Source organism: Medicago sativa, chromosome 4 (genome assembly GCF_051527215.1).
Source record: "Medicago sativa cultivar Bolivia chromosome 4, Bolivia_mono, whole genome shotgun sequence".
Lineage (NCBI taxonomy): Eukaryota > Viridiplantae > Streptophyta > Magnoliopsida > Fabales > Fabaceae > Medicago > Medicago sativa.
The window spans coordinates 39,059,422-39,084,038 of NC_140752.1; the positions used below are offsets into that span (position 1 = coordinate 39,059,422).

The following is a 24,617-nucleotide window of genomic DNA, read 5'->3' on the forward strand; positions in this document are numbered from 1 at the left end:
GTTGGTGAATCTTGCGAGCACAAGCCACTTTTCAGACTGCGGCAGAAGAACCAGGAGACAATGAGCACGGGAAGCCATTTGTGACCGATGAATGATGCATATGATGCATGATATGCAAATGCAAAAAAACTCTTTTTTTTTTTGTCAGAAGACTTGTCAAAGTGGTTGTGAACGAAAAATCACGGAAAAACACGATTTTATTTGAAGATCTTGAGCAAAACTAGAAGTTTAGTTGAGATGGTATCACTTGGTGTTCACATCCGTGATGTTCAAAAGATGACTTGTCTAAGTCCTCCGATAAATGCATGGAAAAAAAGTTTATGCATGTATGCATGATTATGTTCAATTTCGGAGAAAACATGGAGGGTTAAGATTCAAAGTCAAGGAGTCAAGGGTGGACACGGTGTCCGGTGAAACTAGGGCATTAGGAAATAGTAACCGGGTTCTAAAAAGTTCCCAAGTTGCAACCTCTCCAACGTATATCACGGTGTCACGAGACAACACTCGCTCCATGATTATACATAAGAAGGTCTAACTTGAGTGTAGTATCGCGTGACGACTAAAACTCGAGACAACACTCGGTTTAGCCTCCGCACTACATCCTAGAAAATGGCCATGGATGGGTTTGGTTATCTACGGTTCATAGCGTCATAGAACAATTAGAAGTAAAGTGCCTAAACGCGACAACACGCGCCGACAACATCACTCCCAAAATGCCTTAGCTATGTGGGATTGATCGCATAATCCAAAACACGAGGCAACCCCCGGAATGAATTGTCGATTATATCCCCCCTAAATCCTAAGTTCACTCAGCCCGGGTGTAGGACTTTTGATATTCTCACCCCACACGTTTGCAAGAAATTAAACATTTATTCACATAGGAAAGCAAAAAGAAGCAAGCAAAAACGAAAGCGCAAGCGTGGAAATAAAGACTAGGCGTAACTCTCGAATCTCCCCAGTGAAGTCGCCAGCTGTTTTATCTTGGTTTTCGGGTGTCAAACATTGATTACGTTTGAACCTTTTTAACCGGTGATATCTTATTTTTTCTTGGGAAGGGAAAAAGTAAGCAAAACCCTTGAGAATCGAGGTCCGGGAGTTGTTTTCGCTACGGGAAGGTGTTAGGCACCCATAACGACTATAGTATCCTATAGGAACCGTCCTTATTTTCTACGCGCGCGCTTTATTTTTAAATGCTATTTGAAAAATGATATTTGCACCTAAGAGTTTTCTAAGTGAAGAATTGGAGGGAGAAGAATGTGTTTGAATTTTTATTTTATTTGAATTGAAGGAATTTTGATTCCTTGCCTACGTACCCTTTTAAGGGATCAAATCCACCGTAGTTCTCTCTCAAAAATATTTTTGTTTTTGTTGATTGATTTTAAGTTTGAAAATGGGATTTTGAAGAATGGGAAAAGAGGCCTCAAGGGCATAAGATTGTGAAATTGTGAGGTTTGATTAATGATTTTGGAAAATGAAAGTCAAAGTATGATTAAAATTCATTAAAATTTGATTAAGAAAATAAAAGAGAATACAATGGGATTTTGGATCCCAAGGTTTATTAAGAAAATAGAATTTGAGTGATGTTGTTCATGTTTTTTTGGAAAATTGATTTTTCTAAGTGTAAATCCTAAGCATTCATCTAAACATACAATCCTAAACATACATCTGAACATGCATATCCTAGCCATATACCTAAAGTGATGTGTGTGCATGTGTCGGTGCTTGTGTCGGTGTACATTATTAGAGTCTATTGTCCTTATTACATCATACCCTAGATACATTCTATAGTCTTGCAAGAGATTTAAAGGCACGAAGTAAAATATTACAAAACCCTAACTTTACATTCTATTTGCTTGCCCATGAAATATAGAAAGAAAGAAAAAAGAGAAATATGCAAAGTGAATATGCAAGATGCTATGGGGTAGGAGACATGAAAAAAAAGGAGTTAGTAGCACAAATGAAATAGAAACAACACACTAAAGGCATAGTAAAGTAAATGTAACTTGAAAATGAAGTAACAAGCAAAATTAACTAAAAGTGATAAAAGAGACTTGACATTTTTTAGACATTTTGGAAAGGGTAAAGATCATAGAAAAGATAGGGTAATGACATAAAAATAACCAAGAGATTATGAGCATATGTTTTGACACACTTTGAAGCCAAGAATTTACCAAGAACAATTGAAAAGATTAAAGTGCAAGGGATCGACATAATAACATGCCTAAAATAAATCATTATGGACCTTGTGAAATGTGAATCCAATGATTCTAACATCATAGCCAAATTTTCAGTCATGATACAAGAATCAAAAGGACTAATATTTCACAAAGTTCATAATGATTCCTATAAGCATAGTTATCACATTTATTCCCACATTTTTTATCAAGACTCAAGTGCAAATTTAACAAGCAAACAAGAATGAAACTCACATACATAATTCATGCTTTGGAGGTAAAATTTAATATGCACAAATTCAAGAAACACACACAAGAAAAAAAAACTATGCAAAAAAACATGATTAATTTGGAGTTTTTTCTCAACACTTTAACAAAAATGAAAATCAATGGATTGACAAAGAAATCAATATATCTTCATATATTTTTTAGATCCAAATTAATCATGTATCAATGCTAAAAACAATTAGAATTAACAAGACACAAACATCGCAATTTTTTAGGAAAAAAACTAGTGCAAGATTCAATTAAGCAGGGGATGCAGCAAGCATTGCAAGGGTGTATACATAACAATTAGTAAGAAGAAACAGCACTTCAGCAAGTGGGATGGGCCCAACACCAAGACATATGGATCTAGATTGGGTCAAAGAAGACTGGACCGGTTCAGGAACGGGTCGGTTCAACCGAACCGGTCCAGCAATAGTTTAACCAAAACCAGTCCTAAATCTTCTTCCTCTTAAACATGAAAACGGTGCTGCTCTCTCTTTCTTTCTTCATCTTTTCAAAACACTTTGTTAGAGGCAAAACAAACTTAAACAACAAACAAAATCTACTTCAAACTTATTCTTTCAAATCATTTTTCCAAGGAGAGTGAATACAAAAGCCTAGATCTACAGATAAACCAACGAAGAAGAAGAGATGAAGCGTTACCTTTCTTGATTCTGGACGGTTTGAATGCTTGGGTGCAGTTTCAGTTTCCTCCTTCACGTTCTTGCTTCATGGATCCGAGCTTGTTTTTGGTTCAGATTTGCTTCCTTCCTTTGAGGTCCAGAAGCGCTGCTGCTCTCGTTGTTGTTCGAACCTTGAAACTTCGGTTCTCTTCTTCTTCGTTTTTGCTATGTTCAAGCTCGGTTTGCTTCAGATATTGCGCTGGTTTGGTGTCGATTTGCGATTGTGTTGATGACTTTGTTGCAGGTTGCAACCGAATTGCTTATAGGAGTGTGTGTGAAGGTTTTGTGTTGTTGAATATGGTGACAAAATGGATCGATAATGGTGGATTATGGTGGAGGTGTGGTGGTTATGGAAGTTTGGTGGTGGTGGAAGTTTGTTAGAGATGAAGATTGTGGTGGAGGAAGTTAGTTAGGGTGGTTAGAGGTGGTGGAAAAAGTTGGTTGTGGTGGGAGAAGAAGAAAAGGGGGCGGTTAGAGAGAAGAGGGAAAAAGAGAAAAATGATTTTGTGGTTTTTTGTATTTTGTGGAAAAAAATTGAAAATAAAATTGGTGAAAGAAAAAAAATGATTTGTTTTTTCTATTTGACCATGACCTTGACTTATTTATAGATGATGTGGGAATGCTTGGACCAATGAAACAATGCCATGTGGCACTTGACTTGTAACAAACCTTGACTTTGACTTTAACAAACTTAAAAAGGGATTAAAATGCAAATAACAAAAGTACAAGGACCAAAATGAAAATTAAAACTAAAATTGAATTGAAAAAGTAAATTGAAAATTAACGTAAGCGAGACGATTAAAAGCAACAAAAATGAATCAGAAATTTTATGTGAAACGACCAAAATGCCCTCAGGGACTAAAACGACTCAAAATGACTCAAATGCAATTTTAAAATGGTTTTTTGACATGGAATTGAAGCAAGAGTTTATACAAGCAAATTAAAAGACTCAGAGACAATTTTTAGAATTTAAACAGGGCTTTAACACATGAAAAGACTAAAGTGCCCCTAGGGGCTAAACTGACTCAAAATGACTTCAAATGCAATTTTAAAAATGGATTTTGACATAGAATTGAAATAAGGACTTATTCAAACCAGTTGAAAAGACTCAAACAATTTTTCAAAGATTGAAAGAAATTTTAACATAGGAAATGACTAAAATGCCCTTTTTCATGAATTTTGCAAACAATATTGAAATAAGATGCAGAGAAAGATGCAATTGATCAGAGACAGTTCAAATGATTTGAAATGCAAGAAAAGAAGAATTGAACAAGTATTTTTAGGTCCAAAATTAGGGTGTAACAGCGGAGATGAAATAAATAAATAATTTTGCAGCACTGCTTAGGGTGATTTTGAATCTAGGGGGAAAGGACAATTACATCCGAGAAGACTTCCTATGAGGATAGATAGCCCCTAAGCATCTGCAGCCCCTTTGTGCTTAATTGTTAATTTAATTTAATTTTAACTTAAATTCCCATCACTCTTATATGAAATGAAGAAAAGACTTTTCTCGGTTACTTTAGCATTAAGGATAGAACCTGTTCCTCATAATATATGTCTTATACAGGAGCAAGAAAAAGGTTGGACTGCACACACACACTCACTTGAGACTTGATGTTGGGTTGAATAGGTTCACGATGAATGTTTGAAATTTTGATTAGTGTACTTGAAACAAAACCTTCAAAGAGACATGTTGTTTTTAATTGCATTGCCATTCTTAATTTTTTTGTTGCTGCTATGTCCATTGCCTTTTGCTTGAGGACAAGCAAAGATTCAAGTGTGGGGGAGTTTGATGAGTCATATATTAGTCTATTTTAATGCTTTATTTAATACCGTTTTATTTAGATTTAGTTTTATTTTATTTTAGTTTTATTTCCTTTTTGAATATTTTACTTTAAATTGCATTTTATTTTATTTCAGGAAAGAATATATGATGGAAGGTGTCTTGGAGCAAAAGAAAGAGGACTGGAGCAAATACAGTGCGAAAATACGAAGATACGGGACAAAAATATGTCTCCACCAAGTCAGAAGCTTGGCACGGCCCGTGCCAACATGTGGCACGGCCGTGCCACCCTCCAGATGCTCTTTTGCTGCTTTTTCTTCGGGCCCAAGTTACTCTATTGTAGTTTTACTGATTAGCCCTTATAGTTGCTTAGATTTTAATTCAATTGTAAAACTATAAATAGAGTAGCTCTCCATCATAAACATTCATCTTTTGTTCTTGGAATAAAAGTTCACTTTTATATTATTGTTCTTTTATTGTTTTCTCTCTTCTTCCCCCATGTCTACGATGAACGTTAGCGAGTAGATTTTTCTTTTCTTGGGATTATTGGATAAGTCTAATGACATAATCCTAATCGAACCAAGCTTTAACCCTAATTTTATGTAATCGTAATTTCTAATTTATTTTCACCGTTATAACATGAATTAACAATTATCAAACTGTAGAAGCGAAAGTGGGGGGTTTGATAATTGTTAATCCATCATCCCAAACATCAATTCATAAAGCGAGAGCGGAGCTTTGATGTTGGAACAAGTGAATCTAGACAATAATTGCAAAGGCAGCGAAATAGTCTTTGCAATTATTGAGACACAAGTAGTTTCAATCCTTACAAGCATCTTCTAGAAATCAAGTCAGCGAAATAGGCTTGGTTACTAGGAGTAAACTCTCACCGGACTTTCATCGGAAAGGTGAGGGGCTAAGGGAAACCGGTCTTTAGAAATTAAGGTGTAAACCATGAAATTAGAAGTTAAAGTCTTGTCTAGTGAAGGGTTTGTTATTATGACGAACCAATGATCCCAAGGCTCTTTTATTATTATTGTTATTTACCTTCAGCAATTAACCTACTATATTATAATCTTTCTTCTCTTCTAATCATTCTCTAAAAGTTAATTGAATTCACAACTCCCTAGCGGAACGATACTCTTTCTTACTACTATTACTTCGATAGACCGTGCACTTGCGGTTTGGCCTATCATTGACCATGTGTCTGCAGATCCTGAAACATATGGATATGTTAAAAGAGACACAAATCAGAAAGCTGGAAAGACCAAGAAGAAGAGAAACCTACTGATGATTAAATTGCTTCAGAAGGGTATGCTTATTGTTGTTTGGACTTCTCCATCCAGATGAGAAAGTATTTCAAATGAAGAGAAACATGCTCTCTTCATTGAAACTCAAAGTGAGGGATATCATCATATAAGGTACGCATTTATTTGCACTATAATAAATATGATGATTGAATGCATCAAATTCTATCATATCTAATATGTGCATATATCAAATGTTTAACCTTAAAAGGCAATAATTTTTTTCACTCTTTGTTCATACTTCTTTCATGATGGTATGATACTCATTTGCAACTGCACAAGTCATAATTGATGATTTAAATCATTGCATGATGTCTTATGCTTTAACAAGATATATTAAGGGTGCATTTAAAATAAATTAGTGTTCTTATAATTGAACAAGGGGTTGGTTCTGTTATGTATAATTTCATGCATAATATTATCTCATTATTTGCCCCAAATCCCTTCTTAATTATCATGTTAAATGTTAAATGTGTTACATCATTTTATGAATACTTATCTGTTCACATTTGAAATAAATTATTCTTATGCATTTCTATCTGAGCTATTGACATGAGCTGCAAACTAATTCATCATTGTTGTTAATAATTCATAGGAAGATTTATGTTTAATCATAAATGTTGATGCATGATTGTTCATTGATATGATACATAAAAATGTCTTAATTTGTCAAACTTCATAATAATCTGAAACGTCAAGATATTCACTTGATTTTGTTTGCAGTGAACCGTGTCATTTTTCCATCCGAGATGATTTCTTTGATCGCCTCACGGAGTTGGTACAATCTTCTGTGTTGTGGCCGCGAGATTGATGATAGAGGTCGTACTTGGTCCTGTCTGTTTTTGCAGTTTCTCTTAATGGTTTTGGCGGCATGATGCCTTCCTCCTTAAACTCCTTATCAAGGCATTCCCGGAGGATGGATTCTCGTGACGAGTTTAGGGCAGTGAATTTCCTCCCTCGCTGATTGGTGTTCTCGTGGCGCGGTTTTCCATCGTAGGCCGCTCTGAGTGGTCCTTTCTCTTTACGGGTGCTGCGACAATTAACGCGCGGATCCCTTGTCGTCTCGGTTCCCTTTCTGTGCTGGATCATCCGCCAGCCTAAGGCACCACTCTTGGTGGCGTCTTCAGAGTTTTCTAGCTTTTTCTTCTCACATGTCTTCCTTCTGGAGATTTTCTCTCTTTCTTTTTCGTTAGCGTACGGTTTGCGATGTTCCATCCCTGTTTCCCAAGGTGGCCGAGGGCGTGTCGGAGTCTTCCAGCAATTAAGTACTTTGCCTAGTCGTTGTGAAGGACGCCGTAGGAAGGAGCCTCTCGCACTCCAAATCAGGATCGCCAGAGAGAGCGTTGAAACTCCTAAGACTATTTTCAGGGATCGACGAAATTCTTCTAATGCTCCCCTCAGGAATCTTCTTCGATGTTCCTCTGCGGTTGTTTTCCTCATTTTCGAGTCGATCGTTATGTTGTTGGAGCAGGTTCACCAGTAACTCTTTTGTCTCGGATGATGGTCAAATATGAGGGAGCATCCTTGAAGGGATGCCACTCTCTCTTGGCAGAGACGTAGGGAGGATCGTTGAATCAGAGGCAGTCGTGGCGGCGTTGAAAGTAGCATCGTTTTTGTTTGGATTCACTATTTCGCGAATCGAGCTTGCTTGACTTCGAAGAACTTGACGCGTCGTGCGTGGTGTTCGATTGAAGGATGGATGACTCGCGGTGGTTCTTCCACGAATTTTGGTCACGATTTTGAATGTAGGAACAGTAATTGTCGATCATTGCGGTAGAATAACGTGTAATCCGAAAACGGTTACGGCAGAGATGCGCATAACAGAAAATGATTACAAAGGAGGATCGTTGGTTTGAGGCGGTTTAGCGAACGATCCCCCCTCTAAAGCCAAATGATCTGTCCGTTGAGAACAGTTGAGTTGCAACGATTGTGAAGAATTCTCCGATGATCAGTAATGGCTTCTGGTGCGGCGACGAAGCGTATCTGCGGTGGAATGAAAGGTGCCTGCAGGAACGTTAGCACTCTGACAATCAAATCAGTAACGGAAGTAAGAGAAAAGTCTTAGGAGAGTTGTGAAAAGTGATGTGTACCTTGAAGGTGAAGCAAGTTCACCCTTATATTAGCGTGCTCTTGGCATAATTGTCTCCGGATTATGTGGTGTATGATTAGGAACTGGAGTGGACACGTGTAGCGTGATCCCGGCAAGGAGGTGTACTCCAGAATGGCAAGGCGCAGGCGAGTTGGCGTGCTTATTTGAGTATGAAGCCTTGAGGCGGCGTAATATTGCACACGTGTAGTCGTGTGAGTGGTCCAGAACAGACGTTATGTTAGTCGATGGGCTTAAGAATAATAATGGGTTTACAATTACTTTTAATGCCGAATGTTGCATCATTGAACATAATAATGATAAGGATGTTATGTTTAAGGGTTTGCGTGTTGATAATGTATATGTCCTTGATTTAGATGATGTATCATTAAGTGGGGCTAAGTGTCTCATGGTTAAGAATGAAGATTCTTGGTTATGGCATAGACGCCTTAGCCATGTCCACTTTGATTTTCTAAACAAAGTATTGTCCAAAGATCTAGTAATTGGCTTACTTGAAATTAAATTTGAAAATGATAAATTATGTGAAGCTTGTCAAAAGGTGAAGCAAACTAGAGTGTCTTTTAAACCCGAAAATATTGTTTCTACTTCAAAACCTCTAGAGATTCTCCACCTTGATCTTTTTGGTCCCTCTAGGACAAAAACTCTAGGTGGAAATTACTACGGTTTTGTAATTGTTAATGACTTTTATAGATTTACTTAGGCTTTATTTTTGTTTAGCAAGGATGATACCTTTGACGCCTTTGCTAAATTTGCTAAAGTTATCCAAAATCAACTTTCCTTGAAAATTATATCTCTTAGAAGTGATCATGGTGGTGAGTTTGTTAACCACCACTTTGAAGAATTTTGTGATAAGTTTGGCATTTCACATAATTTATCATGTTCTGGAACTCCTCAACAAAACGGAGTTGTTAAAAGAAAACTTTTATTTCGCTATTCACCCCCCTCTAGCGCGTGTCCTTATTGGCCATATAGACCAACATAAGGAGAACGCTACTGTTTAATCGTACAGCTCCTATGTTTATGTCTCATTATATGTATTTAGTGTTATGTTATTTGCTTCGTTCATGTATATCATGTTGTACTTATGTATCCAGACTATATTTTTGGTATTATGTACTTGCTAGTTTTTTTTTTTTGACAAAAAGGAGAAGACTTATTATTGATTAAACATATCCCTAAGGACCTCAGTCATAATACAAGAGGGAGTTTCCTCCAGCCAGATTTCATTGGGCTCAGACAAAGCATGATGGGCCAACTTGTGAGCTGGGCCATTCCCCTTCCTACCCACATGACTAAAGTCTACCTTTCTAAACCTATGCTGTCTAAAATTGATCCCTTTGATGATGTTGCCGACATAGAGGTTTATGTTCTGCTCCTTTGCTTTGAGAGACTTCACAAGCATTTCATTGTCTGATTCGAAGATCACCTCCCTGAACCCGCACTGCTCAGCGAAGTCCATAACCAAATACATCCCGTAAGCTTCTGCTGATGCTGGATCTTTGAATCCCTTTCGACTCCATGTAGCTGCAGCGAGGACACTTCCGGTTTCGTCGCGGCAAACAGCTGCTAAACCCCAGGTTTGGTCTTCAGCTAAACATGCATCTGTGTTGATTTTATAGAAATTTGGTTCGGGCTTCTTCCAAATTGTTTTTCTGTCTTGTTTTGCTTGAGGGTGAGATCTAGTATTTTGACACATTTGTGATCTGGAAATAATAGAATTGCATGCGTTGTACTCTTGAATATTTTTGCTGATGTTTGCTATTACTTATTCCTCGTTGATGCTTCTTTCCTCAAAAATGTATTTATTTCGCGCATACCATATGTTGTAGAGGAGGGAAGCAGTATAAATAAGAGTGTTGTTATCTTGTGTGAGGAAAAGATTTAGGAGCCAATCAGTGAAGTTATATTCAGTGTGATCAGGGAACTTGATATTGAGAGTTGAACCAAACCATACTTTTCTAGCATACGAACATTCCATAAAACTGTGGTTTAGAGTTTCAATTTTATTTACACACCTGGGGCAAAACATGTCGAGTGTCAATCCTTTGTTGTGTAATTGTTGTCTTACAGGCACTGCTTCATTGAGAACTCTCCATAGGAAATCCTTGTGTCTAGGTATGGTGTTAAGGGACCATACTGTTTTCCACAGTTTTTGCATACTAGTAGTGTTGGAGGATCCTTGTTCCTTGTGTTGAACCCATTCTCTGATAAGGTTGTAGCCAGACTTAACTGAGTAGTTGCCATCCTTAGAATGCAGCCACATAAGATTGTCCTTTATATGTTCCTGAATAAGAGGGATTTGGGTAATTTGATCACCCTCAAATTCCGGAAGATTGCTTGCTATTATTATTTGGTTCCATTCCTTGCTATGATTCTCCATGAGATCTCTGACCAAGTGGAGCTGTGCTGAGTTGTTTTCTTTTGTAAATAATTTGCTAGTTAGTTCATGTTCCTTTATGTCAGTTATGTACTTCAGATGTATTAACATGTATTTGAGACATATGTATGCTATCAGTTTATTTCAGACTTCAATTATGTATTGTAATTTAATGCATCCTATACGAAATTTTAACACTATAGTAAGAATTCTAGACAACTTATTAAGGAGTTACTCTCTCTCTCTCTCTCTCTCTCTCTCTCTCTCTCTCTCTCTCTCTCTCTCTATATATATATATATATATATATATATATATATATATAGACACACACACACACACACAACACACACACATTATGAACATCTATATAAGAAATACAAAATAATGAAATATTGCTAAATATGTTTGAACTATAATTACACGCAACATTTTTAATTAAGATGTATTCAGTGGACTAAACGGACAAATGTGATGCATAAATAGACTTTAATAACATCTAATTATTAGTGCCATCTAATAAGTATACTTAGTACAATTTATTACTAACAGGTTTTCAATATTGAAGTAATCCTGAAAGAAATTCGAATTGATCAAGGAAAAATTAATCACAAATACAGACAAAAGATGAAGAAAAAAAATCAATGGCATAAATCACACGTGAATTTAATTAAAAATAGATCAAAAGATGTTCACCTTAACCTTAGCGGAAAGGATTTAGCTATTCATTGAAATTGACATAAAAACAATAGAGATAACGATATTAGGGATGATGAAAATGAAAGAAATATCAATATCTCTTTTCCAATGTTTAATTCTCATTTCATGGTTTTTCAAGTGTTTATACTATTTTTCTCTAACTCATTTGATTTTAAAACCCTAAAAATAGTGTAATACTACTTATATGGTCTAAAACAGAAATTCATCGTACCGCAAGTTGTTCAATATATCACACTACAAAATTTGATTGAATATTGTGAGTTCAAATCTACTAGCTCATAATGTGATCACAAGATAATCTCAACGTAACTTCTTTTCCAAAAAAATTGTGATTAAAAACCCCATATAGGCTTTGTTGATTTGCCAACAATCTCAACACTATGTTAAACCAATGAAAAACAAATTATGAAAATTATATGGTTCTTTAAGGATATGAAAGCATAAACATATTATTAAACTCATGAATAAAAAATCTAAGAAATATATCAAATTAATCCTAAAATTAATTAATGACCAAAGAACACTAACATGATTAAAGAAAAAATCATAAAAATATACATACCAGGAAGAATTGTCACACACGACATGTATGTATACATGTATGCATGTTTTTGAATGCTAGATAAGTAATAAAAAATGATTAAATATTGAGAACTATGTTTTCACTATAATTACAAGCAACATTTTATGTAAGGTCTATTATATTGGTTAAAGGGGCAAACATGATACAAAATTTACTTTTGTGGCATCTAATAACTATTCTAATTTATTGAGGAATTTCATGAAACCAAATAGTTGTTAAAAACTATTTGCTTAATGTAAACATTGGACGAGGTTTTTGTAACAGCCCGATTTTTCGTTAGATTTATTTATTTATTTATGTGTGTTATATGTGCTCTTATGTGATTATTTGCCTCTGTGTGTATTTTTGATCAGGAATTGTAGAATTCGGTGTTAGAAGGGTATTTTGGTCATTTTGTGAGTAGGGGTAATTTAGTAATTTTGATGAGGATTATTTTTAGTACTTAGTGAGAGCTAGTATTATTTTACTAAGTGCTAGGGAGTTGTAGTGAATTGTTTTTATTACCGATAGGTGACCGTTAGTACTACATTTTACCGTTAAGTGAGTAGTAACATTTTGGGTTAGAATAGAAATAGGTTAGGCCCATTAAGGCATTGTGAGTTGAGCCCAATTAGGTGGAACCTATATAAACTCTAGTTTGTAGAGAAAATAGGGTTTACACCATCATTTTTCATTTTTCAATTGAGAAGAGATAGAGATAGAGAGAAGATAAGGGTTTGAAGAGGAAGATTTAGAGAGGGCTAGAGGAGCTAGAGATTCAAGCTTTGGGAGCTAAAGTGAAGCCTTAGTGTTGATTGTGAAGAATTAAGGTAAGGGGGTTAGGCTTTAATCATAATCTAGTAGTTTAATTTCTACCCTATTTCTTTGCATAATTGTGGTTAAGTGGTTAATTTGATTTTAGATGTAGAAATTCGTGCTTAATTTTGATGATATAATTATATGCATGAATTGAATGATAATTGTGTTGTTGTTGTTGAATTTGTATGTCAAAGTGGGTATATATGAACATGATGAGTTTTTGTATGAAATTGATGATGAATAATGTTGTGGTTGTTAGATTGATGATGAATTCATGTTCAAATGTTGTTGTTGTTGTTGTTGTTGTTGAATGCGTTGTTGATGAATAGATACATCGGGTATCATGAATTGGTGGATTATGATGAGGTTTTGTTGTTGTTGTTGAAAGTTGTGGAAGTTTTGGTGAATTGATGAATTTTGTTAAATTGATGTTTTAATCTCAAAACTTGTGTATGTTTAAGTGTTTTGAAGTGTATAAGACCTATAAACATCTTTGGGATTAAGTTTTGGGGTTTGGAAAGATCAAAAAGGGGATTTTGGGGTAAAAAGGGTTGGAACCCGTAACTGGTTTTTGAACTTCTGGTGTAGGACGCTTAAGCGTGCAGAGGACGCTTAAGCGAGCTACACCAGCGTGCCGCAAGCGTACCAAAAGCGAGTAACTCCCAGAAGCTACTGGAAGTTGGACGCTTAAGCGTGCAACACTCAGTTCAGCCATTTTTATTTCTTCGCTTCGTGCACTTAGGGACCAATCCGGGCTTTCTAAAATGTTTCTTTTGACTTGTTTAACCTCTGTTTATACAATTAATCCTACTAGAACTTCATTTGAATCAAATTGGACTTGATTTTGTAAAATTCAGTTAACTTTTGAAAAATGGTCCAAAACGTCAATTTTCTGGAAACTCGCTTTTCTCGTGAAATTGAAGTAGGGTTAAGTTTGTATAATGTTTATATGATTTCTAAAAATGGTTGTGATTGGTTTCATCAAGTCTTAACATGTTTTGCTTTGAAAATGGGATTCTTTTGTAAAAATGACAAAGAGAGACGAACTTTGGGAATTTCATGATTTCGTCGTGTTTAGCCGGTGAAACGCAATTGTATGCTCTATTGCACTTATATGTGGTCTAGAGGAATACTTAGTTAAGGCATTGAATCTTGTTTACTTGGTTTTGGTTCAAAAGCTTCAATTATTCTAAAATGGTGAAGTTAGAGACGAACTTTGATGAAAATGGTTTTATGAGCCGAATGCTTTATAAATCCTCTATGGATAGTTTGATATGGTTGTAAGAAGATGTTTGAATAATTGTTAGGTGAAAAATATGATGTTTGTTATCATGTGTTGTATTAAATGGAGTTGTTGAACTTTATGATAAAGTTGAATGTTGATGATAGCCGTTGATTATAGCCGTTGAATATAGTCATTGAATTGTTGTGAACATATGCATAGTGGATTGAGTCATATGTTCATGCATCATATGTCGTGTCGGGTGTTATATCCATATTGTCGTTGACTATAGCCGTTGATAATGATGTTTTTGTTGCATCATGGGTGACGACCTTGAGGAGATTTGGTACCACATGCATATATGTGTCGAGTTAGGCGCATATCATTATAGCATGAGTCTTGAATGTTGCATTTAATGATGAATGTGATGAAGGTGTAGTTGATGTATGTGTGATGAATGCATATATTTGTGTTATTGAGAAAGTTATGTGAATGAATATGTGGAGGTTAATTATTCATTTATTAAGTGAAGAATTGAAATGATATATATAAATGTATCTAGTTATTTGTATTGATTATGATTAATGTAATGTTAACCTCCAGTGGTTTTGACCGCCTACCTGTCTGTATGGATGGGTAGACGTTGTGTAGGAGTTGTCGCTTTGGTGAGTGCTTGGATAGCGGGAGCTATCTCCGCTATCGTTTGGAGTCGTAGGTTTAGGCTCTGATTAGGATTGTCGTGTCTTATGTTTATTGTCGGATTTGTTTTATTTTGTTGAGATTTGTCCACTTGTTTGGACTAGGAGAATTTTTATATGATGATGTATTTTTGACCATGGCATGTATATGTTAGAGATATATGATTTGTATCCGCTGTGACTGTCGAGATGTTTTATATATGCATGATCATTTTGGAGTTTTGTTGAGACGTAGCGTCTATTTCTTGAATATTTGTTATATTCGCGTGTTTTATCGCTTTAATAGAAATAGGGCGTTACAAGTTGGTATCAGAGCTGTGGTCAGTCTTGTCCGGACTAGCATCCGTTGAATTTTCCTGTTGTACGCGAATGGTAATGAGATACCTTCGGTACTTGTTTGTTGTGTTGTTGTTCTTATTTGTTGGTTGGTTTTGTGTAGAAGTGAGATGGCTGGTGGTAGAGATGATAGAGCGATTGCAGAGGCTTTGACTGCAATGGCACAGGCGTTGGCTCAAGCTAACGAGCAGGCGGCGGTTGGTCATCGTGATCTTGGAGAAGCTGAGGACCGGAGGCTTGATCGTTTCTTGCGAAACAGTCCGCCGACGTTCAAGGGTAGGTATGACCCGGATGGAGCTCAGACATGGATGCAAGCCATGGAGAGGATCTTTCATGCTATGGTGACTAGCGAGGATCAGAAGGTCAGGATGGCTACTCATATGCTTGCTGAGGAGGCTGAGTATTAGTGGACCAATGCTAAGGGGAGACTTGAGGTCGGTGGTGAAGTTGTGACTTGGGCTAGGTTCAAGACTGAGTTTTTGAGGAAGTACTTTCCTGAGGATTTGAGGGCCAAAAAGGAAGTGGAATTCTTGAACTTGAAGCAAGAGAACCGTTTAGTGGCTGAGTAAGCTGCAAAGTTTGAGGAGCTTTCGAGGTTTTGTCCGTACATCAATGCGGAGGATGATATGGTTTCTAAGTGTGTGAAGTTCGAGAGCGATTTGAGGCCCGATATCTATCAGTATATGTGTATTCAGGAGATCCGAGATTTTGACATTTTGGTGCACAAGTGTCGCATGTTTGATGAAGCTGGAAAGGTCAAGGTGAATCATTATAAGGCTATGAATGAGAAGAAAGGAAAGGGTCATGGATTTGGGAAGCCATACAACAGGGACAAAGGAAAGAAAAAGGAATCTGGTGGAGGCTCTAAGCCGAATGTTGCTGAGGTGAGATGCTACAAGTGTGGAATCTTGGGTCATTACTCTAGTGATTGCAAGAAGGGAGAAAGTTGCTACAAGTGTGGGCAGAAGGGTCACAAGGCGTTTGAGTGCAAGAAGGATATTACTTGTTTCAACTGTGGTGAAGAGGGTCATCTTAGTACTAAGTGTACCAAGCCAAAGAAGGTGGCGGGGAAGGTGTTTGCACTGAATGCGGAAGAGGTGGAGCATCCGAATAATCTCATCCGAGGTATGTGTTTTATCAATAGTACTCCTTTGATTGCAATTATTGATACTGGTTCTACTCATTCTTTTATCGTTGTTAGTTGTGTTGAGCGTTTGGGTTTGGTTGTGACTCCGTTGTCGCGAGGGATGGTTATCGACACCCCGGCTAGTGGTTCGGTGACTACTTCCTTAGTGTGTGCTAAGTGTCCTATTAGCTTTGGTAATGTTGATTTTGAGTTGGATCTTGTGTGTCTTCCGTTGAAGCATATGGACGTGATTTTTGGTATGGATTGGATGTTGACTTTTGGTGTTAACGTTAATTGTTTGACCAAGAGTGTAACGTTTTCTAAGCCGGTAGCTGAGATGGGTGAGAAGTTCTTGACCGCAGAGCAAATGAAGAAGTCTTTGGACGGTGAAGCTAGTGTGTTCATGATATTTGCTTCCTTGAAGGAGAGTAGTGAGAAAAGAGTTGGTGATTTGCCGGTAGTGCAAGAGTTTCCAGAAGTTTTTCCGGACGACATTACCGAGTTACCGCCAGAGAGGGAAGTTGAGTTTGCAATTGATTTGGTACCAGGAACGAGTCCTATTTCGATTGCGCCGTATCGGATGTCAGCATCAGAGTTGGGTGAATTGAAGAAGCAGTCGGAAGAGTTGCTTGAGAAGCAGTTTATCAGGCCGAGTGTTTCTCCGTGGGGTGCTCCAGTTTTGTTGGTTAAGAAGAAGGACATGAGGTTTGGTGTGTAGCAATCATTAGGTAATTGAATTTTGTTTCTCTGGTCTTTCGCGATGAAGTGTGGAAGATTGGCTTTGATTTAAGTGTTGATTTTGATTTTGGTGGTTAATTTTTATTATTGATGTTGGCAGCAGCCCTCAATTAGATGGTTTATGAATTGATGTTTGTAAGAGTTTTCATTTAGGTGTTCCGCTATATACAACGCCTTTGTTTTATACTTTCTCCTGTTGATCCATGTTTGTCTTGTGCAAAGAAGTGGTTATTAATAAGTTTTGCCATTCAAAAATAAAAATAAAATATATATATATATATATATATATATATATATATATATATATATATATATATATATATATATATATATATATATATATATATAGACACACACACACCGATACAACATTACCCAATCTCATGCAAACAATGAACAAGCAACTCTTTTGTACAAACCAAATACGGATTGAACATCAAAAATTTGACTTCATCAACTTCATATAAATGATCCATCATGGCCTGTAAGATCTGGTTCATGCACGTACTCCCCAATCGTCATAGTGAATTCTTAGTTTTACTAGCGATTGCTTTAGATGTCTAACCACCTCTAACGTGATACTTGATCCAAAAGTTCCCTTGAGAGAAAACATCTAGTTATGACAAAACAAAATGGGAACCAGCCGGATGGAGTAAAATTGAGTGCTCTGTGCATTAAAACTAAAATTAAGATTTTCCAAAACATGAAAAGAGTTAGGATAATAATCGCTGTGACTGTTCAACTCACTTGGACTGTCACTATTATATCCGTAAGAAACACACCTGAAAAAAACAACTGTAGCATTTCCCCTCCCGTTTTTCACTACTAGCCATTATGAATTTCCATTGCAGAATTCTAGCATAACACTTGCAAGACACAAACAATACATCAACAAAAAGGCACATGAAAAATTAACAATATATATATTAGCCATACAAACAACAGTCAATGAAGTAACAATGACTCAATGTAACTTGCATCCAATACCATGCATACACTAACTTCACTTTTGATAATCAGAACCATGCTTTAAAGATTGCTTTTAGAGGCATCTAAGAAACACAAGTTCAGACATAATGCTCAAACTCTCAGATATCGTCACTGTCGTTTTTGGATTTTCAAACTGTTGTATTTGAATTTCCAAATTTTATTATCTACCGAAGTTGTTACTAGGTTGAGTCACGACCAGGTCGCTCTCTTTAAGACGTTTCGTGGCACTACCCAAAATTGTGCAAGGTAGACTATCAACCACGCCGCCTCCAGGATAAAACAAGCCCGGCTACAACTGTTCGATTAACTAATGCACTGTAGAAAATCGTTCGAGAATTACACCCTCAAATATGGTACTAAGACCACTCTTTAATACTGAAACCACTTTAATATGGTATTATTACCATTCTATTATGGTGCTAAGACCACTCAAATATGGTGTTTCCACCATTCTAATTTTTAAGTTCTCCAAACTTTCAATATGGTACTACGACCACTCAAATATGGTGATACCACCATTTCTCCTCAAATAGAAAAATATTTAAATAATTTATATACTGTTAAGATCATTCATAATTCCGACGGGACATTATTATTACGAAAGGGACTATGATCTTAATAGTACTCTTTATTCCGAAGGGACATATATTATCGAAAGGGACTATGAACTTAAGACCATTCTTAATTCCGAAGGGACATTAAACCGAAAAGGGACTATGGTCTTAAGAACACTCTTAAAATATGGTTCAATCGATTGATCGAAGCCACTCGATACGGTACGTAAGCGCACTATTTGAAACCGAAAGGGACAGAAAGGAGTAGAATAAAAGAAACTTGTTAACACAAGTCGGAGGGAGAAGAGAATAAAAGAATTCCCGACAACTCAATGAAATTCTTTTCGGTGTGTGGAATGCACTATGTGAGTTCTCTATTTATAGGGAAAACTCACAACTAATAAGTGAGAAACTTTGGGAACAAGTAATACATTACTTTGTCATTAAGTAATTCACATATTAGATCTAGTACAAAAATATCTCAATTGAGTAATAAAATATATTAAATTTAGTACAAAAATATATTATATTATGTACCAAAATATTTTAGCAAAACTTGGGGACTAAGAAAACACTTTCTAATAATGATTAAATTAATTATTAAATTTATCATTTCCAAATAATAAAATATATATCAATATATATTTTTTTTTCTCTAGTGCTTATGTACCCCCATTAATTAGAGGTACACCCCCACTATATAAACACTACTAATGTGTGTGTTCCATCCGATGTGGGACTTCCACTTTTTTCAATTCACACAACACTAGTTCTACCCAACATGGGAATTTGTGTTTAGTCTTTTTAACTCAATTTCCACACATGTTCCAACAATCCCCCACTTGAATTTAAAAAATGGTTTCATAAATAACGTCAAAAACGTCTCAATAAGATTTGCTAGTAAACAAAGGTGTCGCCAACAACTTGAACCTTTGCATAGCGGATAATGTTCTGATTTAACAAGAGTTGCTTACAGCATTGAACTCTATCTCAGACATAGAACCCACACACAAACCTTTTCATAAGGTGTATTCTAAAAGCCCGTGCGTTTATGGCCTTGCACGTGTATCCCGGTTTTAACGAACGCTCTAGGTATTCTGCCCCGAATCCCATAGGAACCGGCCCTTAGTTCCACATTCGTATAGGTGAGTCTATCAAGAGTACTCCTGTAGCTATGTACTCCACTCCAAATAGAGTATAGATCTCATTAAGAGTTTCTATTATCTCATCCTTCTATCACTGCAGGAATCATGCTTTCTTACTTTTATCATAGCATGTTCTATCACTTGTGACTTGTTATTACCCATTGAACCTATTTCTTGGGATCTCCAGTCATGTAGGTCGGGTTACCATCACTTGTGACCTTTGGGCATTAGTCTCATCCTATTGGATGTGTTTAGGACTTTCTTTCTAGTAATTCCTTTCGTCAAAGGATTAACTAATTCTTTATCAGTACGTACATGATCTACTTTAACCGTTCCTTTTGAGAGTAGCTAGCTCTCTAATCCTTTATGTGTTCATGCCTTAATTATCGTCTCTAACGATTCTTAATTTTTGTAATAGCTGCAGACTATCACAATGATTTAACACTTCTGGAAACGGTTTTATCCACTAAGGGATCTCAACTAGCAAGCATCTTGTCAACTTGCTTCTCCACTAGTTTTCTCTAGTGTTCTCATCTCAGATTCATTCCATAGTGGACTGAGTCAATATCATTTGTTTTAACAAATAACTCCTCCAATGATGCTCAATATGCAGTCACTGGTCGCTTTAAGACTCATCTGAAGGATGTCAAATAGTTACATTTCCTTAAGATCTTCTCAACTTTGTGAGATTTATCAAAAAAGTTCTCTTTTATGATCTAGTAATCTTGAAACCAAGAATTACTTCAACTTTGTCTAGGTCTTTCTTATCAATGTTGTTGATAAACAATGATTTCACATAATTCATAACATGAATCTTTAAACCAAATATGAGCAAGTCGTCTTCATAGAGACATATGATCGTGCAAATGTTATTTGTCACTTTCATTCACATTATACTCATTCGATAGCATTAGAATGCCAAATTTTTCATGTCATTCCTTAAGAGTTTATATTAGACCTCACAAAGAATTATCTAGCTTACAGACTTTGTTTTCTTGTCCATGAATCGCAAAACGTTCAGGTTGTTTCATATAGATTTCTTCTTCAAATTCACCATAAAAAAGGCAACTTTCACATCCATTTGGAGTACTATCGAGTTATGAACGGCGGCTAAAGGGACTAGTACTCTTATGGATATGATTTTCGTGACTGGTGAATGAATGTCGAAGAAGTCTATATTTTTCTCTGTCTAAAACCTTTGACTACAAGGAGAGCCTTGTATTCATCAACCGTCCCATGAGGTTTTAGTTTCCTTTTCCAAATCCAAATACAACCGATTGGTTTTGCAACTATGAGACAAGTCAACCAAGTGTCATGTTTTGTTAGACTCTAGAAAATCCATTTCATCGTTTATTGCTTCTTGCCATAATTCAGCATCCATTAAGGATATAGCTTTTTAAGGCTTAATGGATCTTCTTCCAATGTATAAACCAAGTTCATACTCTTTAGCATTTTTAGCTTTCTTACCTCCTTGAGGTTCTATAACATCTCGTATGATGTTTTCATAACTATTTCTAATTACATGAATGTGATTAGATATAGTGCCCCCACTAGTTCTTAATTTTTAGAAGGGAATTTAGTTTACCCCCACTAGTGCCCCCACTATTCTTTAATTTACAGGGGTACTTACTTCATAGAAATCAGCATCTTTTAATTCTATGATCACTTTAACATTTAGGTCCTAAAACCTATATGCTTCGTTATTTATAACATACCTAATGAATACACATTCATAGGCTCTACTAGTGAGTTTAACTCTCTTGGGGTCTTGAAGCCAAATATAGTCCGGACAATCCCAAGTTCAAAAATAAGACAAGTTGGATTGTCTTTTCTTCAAAAATTTCTTAATTAGAATTTTTGTTCTTAGACTTTGGTACTCTAGCCAACATAAATTTCAATTTTCGTTATAAAAATTGAACATTCAAGCATATCAATTTTATTTTTCAAAATTCACAGTCATCAATAAATATGATAAAAACATCATTTTATCATTTCTAATTTATGTGTCATCAAATTCACACATTTCATAATTTATTATGTTTAGAGATTCATATTCTCTAAATTCTGATTTATATGAACTTTTGGTTCATATATCTTGACTGCAATAAATAAAATTGTTCAATCATATAACTTTAGAATTAATTCCAAGTTACTCAAGTTTTTAAACACTTGTTCGTGATCAATTTTGATATGTGAAATATTAAAAACACACAACTAATAAAATAGAAGCAGAATTTAATTTTGATCATGCCATCAAAGTGCAGTCTTTTCTCATAAGAATGCATAGAGTACAAGTCACTAGACATGTTCTTATAGGATGAACATCCTAAAATAATTGAGTGCTCGAGTTTATATCTGTATACCAAAAATTGGTGCTCCAGCTAATAGTTTATAATCAATAACATAAATATATGTTCTTGTTTAATTTACCAAAAGTAAATTAGTTAGTTCATGTGCTGAACTGAAGCAATTTTTGGTAGAGTAGGGACACGATGCTTCTAACCAGGTACACTCAATTTTCAATTAAAACCTTACGTCCTTTTCACTTGTTATTGCATTGTCCAAAAATTTCCAATACTTGACAAATAATTTTGTCCCACCGATCAACCGTTTGTTACGCTAAATATTTGTCTATGTCAATTGTCAAGGATCAAGTAGAAGATTAAGGACGATGCAACAACACTTCAAGGTTCTATTCACTGATTTTTGAAAATAAATTTCAAAGTCGCCTATGTGAATTTCTTAGTGTTGTTGTTATAACAACAAACACTTCTTCGTTTCAGTCGAAAGATGTATTTCTATAGCTTGATTTATCCTTCTTGTATTTAGAGACAACTTAACCTCAATAAGTAACTTCTTCGGTAGACATAGCATATCGAAACGTCTTAAAATTGTCGTTTTTGGATTTTCAAACTGTTGTATTTGAATTTCCAAATTTTATTATCTACCGAAGTTGTTACTAGGTTGAGTCACGACCAGGTCGCTCTCTTTAAGACGTTTCGTGGCACTACCCAAAATTGTGCAAGGTAGACTATCAACCACGCCGCCTCCAGGATAAAACAAGCCCAGCTACAACTGTTCGATTAACTACTGCACTGTAGAAAATCGTTCGAGAATTACACCCTCAAATATGGTACTAAGACCACTCTTTAATACTGAAACCACTTTAATATGGTATTATTACCATTCTATTATGGTGCTAAGACCACTCAAATATGGTGTTTCCACCATTCTAATTTTTAAGTTCTCCAAACTTTCAATATGATACTACGACCACTCAAATATGGTGATACCACCATTTCTCCTCAAATAGAAAAATATTTAAATAATTTATATACTGTTAAGATCATTCATAATTCCGACGGGACATTATTATTACGAAAGGGACTATGATCTTAATAGTACTCTTTATTCCGAAGGGACATATATTATCGAAAGGGACTATGAACTTAAGACCATTCTTAATTCCGAAGGGACATTAAACCGAAAAGGGACTATGGTCTTAAGAACACTCTTAAAATATGGTTCAATCGATTGATCGAAGCCACTCGATACGGTGCGTAAGCGCACTATTTGAAACCGAAAGGGACAGAACGGAGTAGAAGCAGAAGAAACTTGTTAACACAAGTCGGAGGGAGAAGAGAAGAAAAGAATTCCCGACAACTCAATGAAATTCTTTTCGGTGTGTGGAATGCACTATGTGAGTTCTCTATTTATAGGGAAAACTCACAACTAATAAGTGAGAAACTTTGGGAACAAGTAATACATTACTTTGTCATTAAGTAATTCACATATTAGATCTAGTACAAAAATATCTCAATTGAGTAATAAAATATATTAAATTTAGTACAAAAATATATTATATTATGTACCAAAATATTTTAGCAAAACTTGGGGACTAAGAAAACACTTTCTAATAATGATTAAATTAATTATTAAATTTATCATTTCCAAATAATAAAATATATATCAATATATATTTTTTTTTCTCTAGTGCTTATGTACCCCCATTAATTAGAGGTACACCCCCAATATATAAACACTACTAATGTGTGTGTTCCATCCGATGTGGGACTTCCACTTTTTTCAATTCACACAACACTAGTTCTACCCAACATGGGAATTTGTGTTTAGTCTTTTTAACTCAATTTCCGCACATGTTCCAACAGTCACACACTATGTTCATTCCCTACATGCTCCTCAGTCGGTCAAATTGGGAAACGTAAGTGTAACAAATTCCTGCAAAACGAGTTTGGCTGAATTAACCCTGTGACTCACCAACTGTGTGACAAGCACTCATGTGTGACAAGGAGAACTTGTCTTCCACAAATCCACTAACAAATGAGAATAACCAAAACCCTCAGGAATTTGAAGCAAAATCCTACACTAAGATACTCAACGCCAGATTCTAAGATGATTAATTGTAATACTCGTAAACAAGCAAATCGAAACATGTTAAATCCTAAACTTAGAAACAATTTGTCTATAGTCTTAATCCTACTGATATATTATAGGTATAAGACCCAATTGATCAAATTTCAAGACAAGTATCAACATATATGCGATAGCAATCCCTCAAAATTATGACTTGTGCTGTTGGGGTAAGGGGAATATATTCGAAACAAAGCCAAATTCTCAACCAAACTCATATTAGTCCAACTTTTATAAGCTGATATGATCATTACCAGATATCAGCACATGACATTCTTCAGAGAAATAAGGTTGTAATGCAAATACAAAATCAGATTTACAAAAAAACTCAACTCGTTACTTTCCAAACTCAATGTAACTTGCATCCATTACACACCTTGCATACACTAATCACTTTTGATCACTTATCAAAACCATGCTTTAAAGATCACTTTTGATCATTTATCAAAACCATGCTTTAAAGATTGCTGTCAAAAGCATCAAGAAACACAAGTTCAGACACAATGCTCAAACTCTCTGATATCGAGCCGTCACACACTGTAAGTGTAACAAATCCCTGCAAAACCTGTTTGGCAGAATT

At 35.7% G+C, this 24,617-nt stretch overlaps 1 protein-coding gene and 2 long non-coding RNA genes across 3 annotated transcripts; all 3 read right to left on the reverse strand.

Annotated features, from left to right (window-relative positions):
- Positions 1-8,095: 8,095 nt before the first annotated feature.
- LOC146929301 (uncharacterized) lies at positions 8,096-10,017 on the reverse strand. The gene is made up of 2 exons (XM_085707287.1): positions 9,505-10,017; positions 8,096-8,218 (listed from the first exon to the last, which is right to left on the reverse strand). The coding sequence occupies exons 1-2, from the start codon at positions 10,015-10,017 to the stop codon at positions 8,096-8,098; spliced, it is 636 nt and encodes a 211-aa protein (XP_085563413.1).
- A 1,064-nt stretch (positions 10,018-11,081) lies between these two features.
- LOC146929302 (uncharacterized) lies at positions 11,082-12,132 on the reverse strand. The gene is made up of 2 exons (XR_015008255.1): positions 11,979-12,132; positions 11,082-11,417 (listed from the first exon to the last, which is right to left on the reverse strand). It is a non-coding gene; the product is annotated as an uncharacterized LOC146929302 (long non-coding RNA).
- Positions 12,133-17,346: 5,214 nt separating this feature from the next.
- Positions 17,347-18,019, reverse strand: LOC146929303 (uncharacterized). The gene is made up of 3 exons (XR_015005985.1): positions 17,905-18,019; positions 17,665-17,783; positions 17,347-17,584 (listed from the first exon to the last, which is right to left on the reverse strand). It is a non-coding gene; the product is annotated as an uncharacterized LOC146929303 (long non-coding RNA).
- Between the last annotated feature and the right edge of the window lie 6,598 nt (positions 18,020-24,617).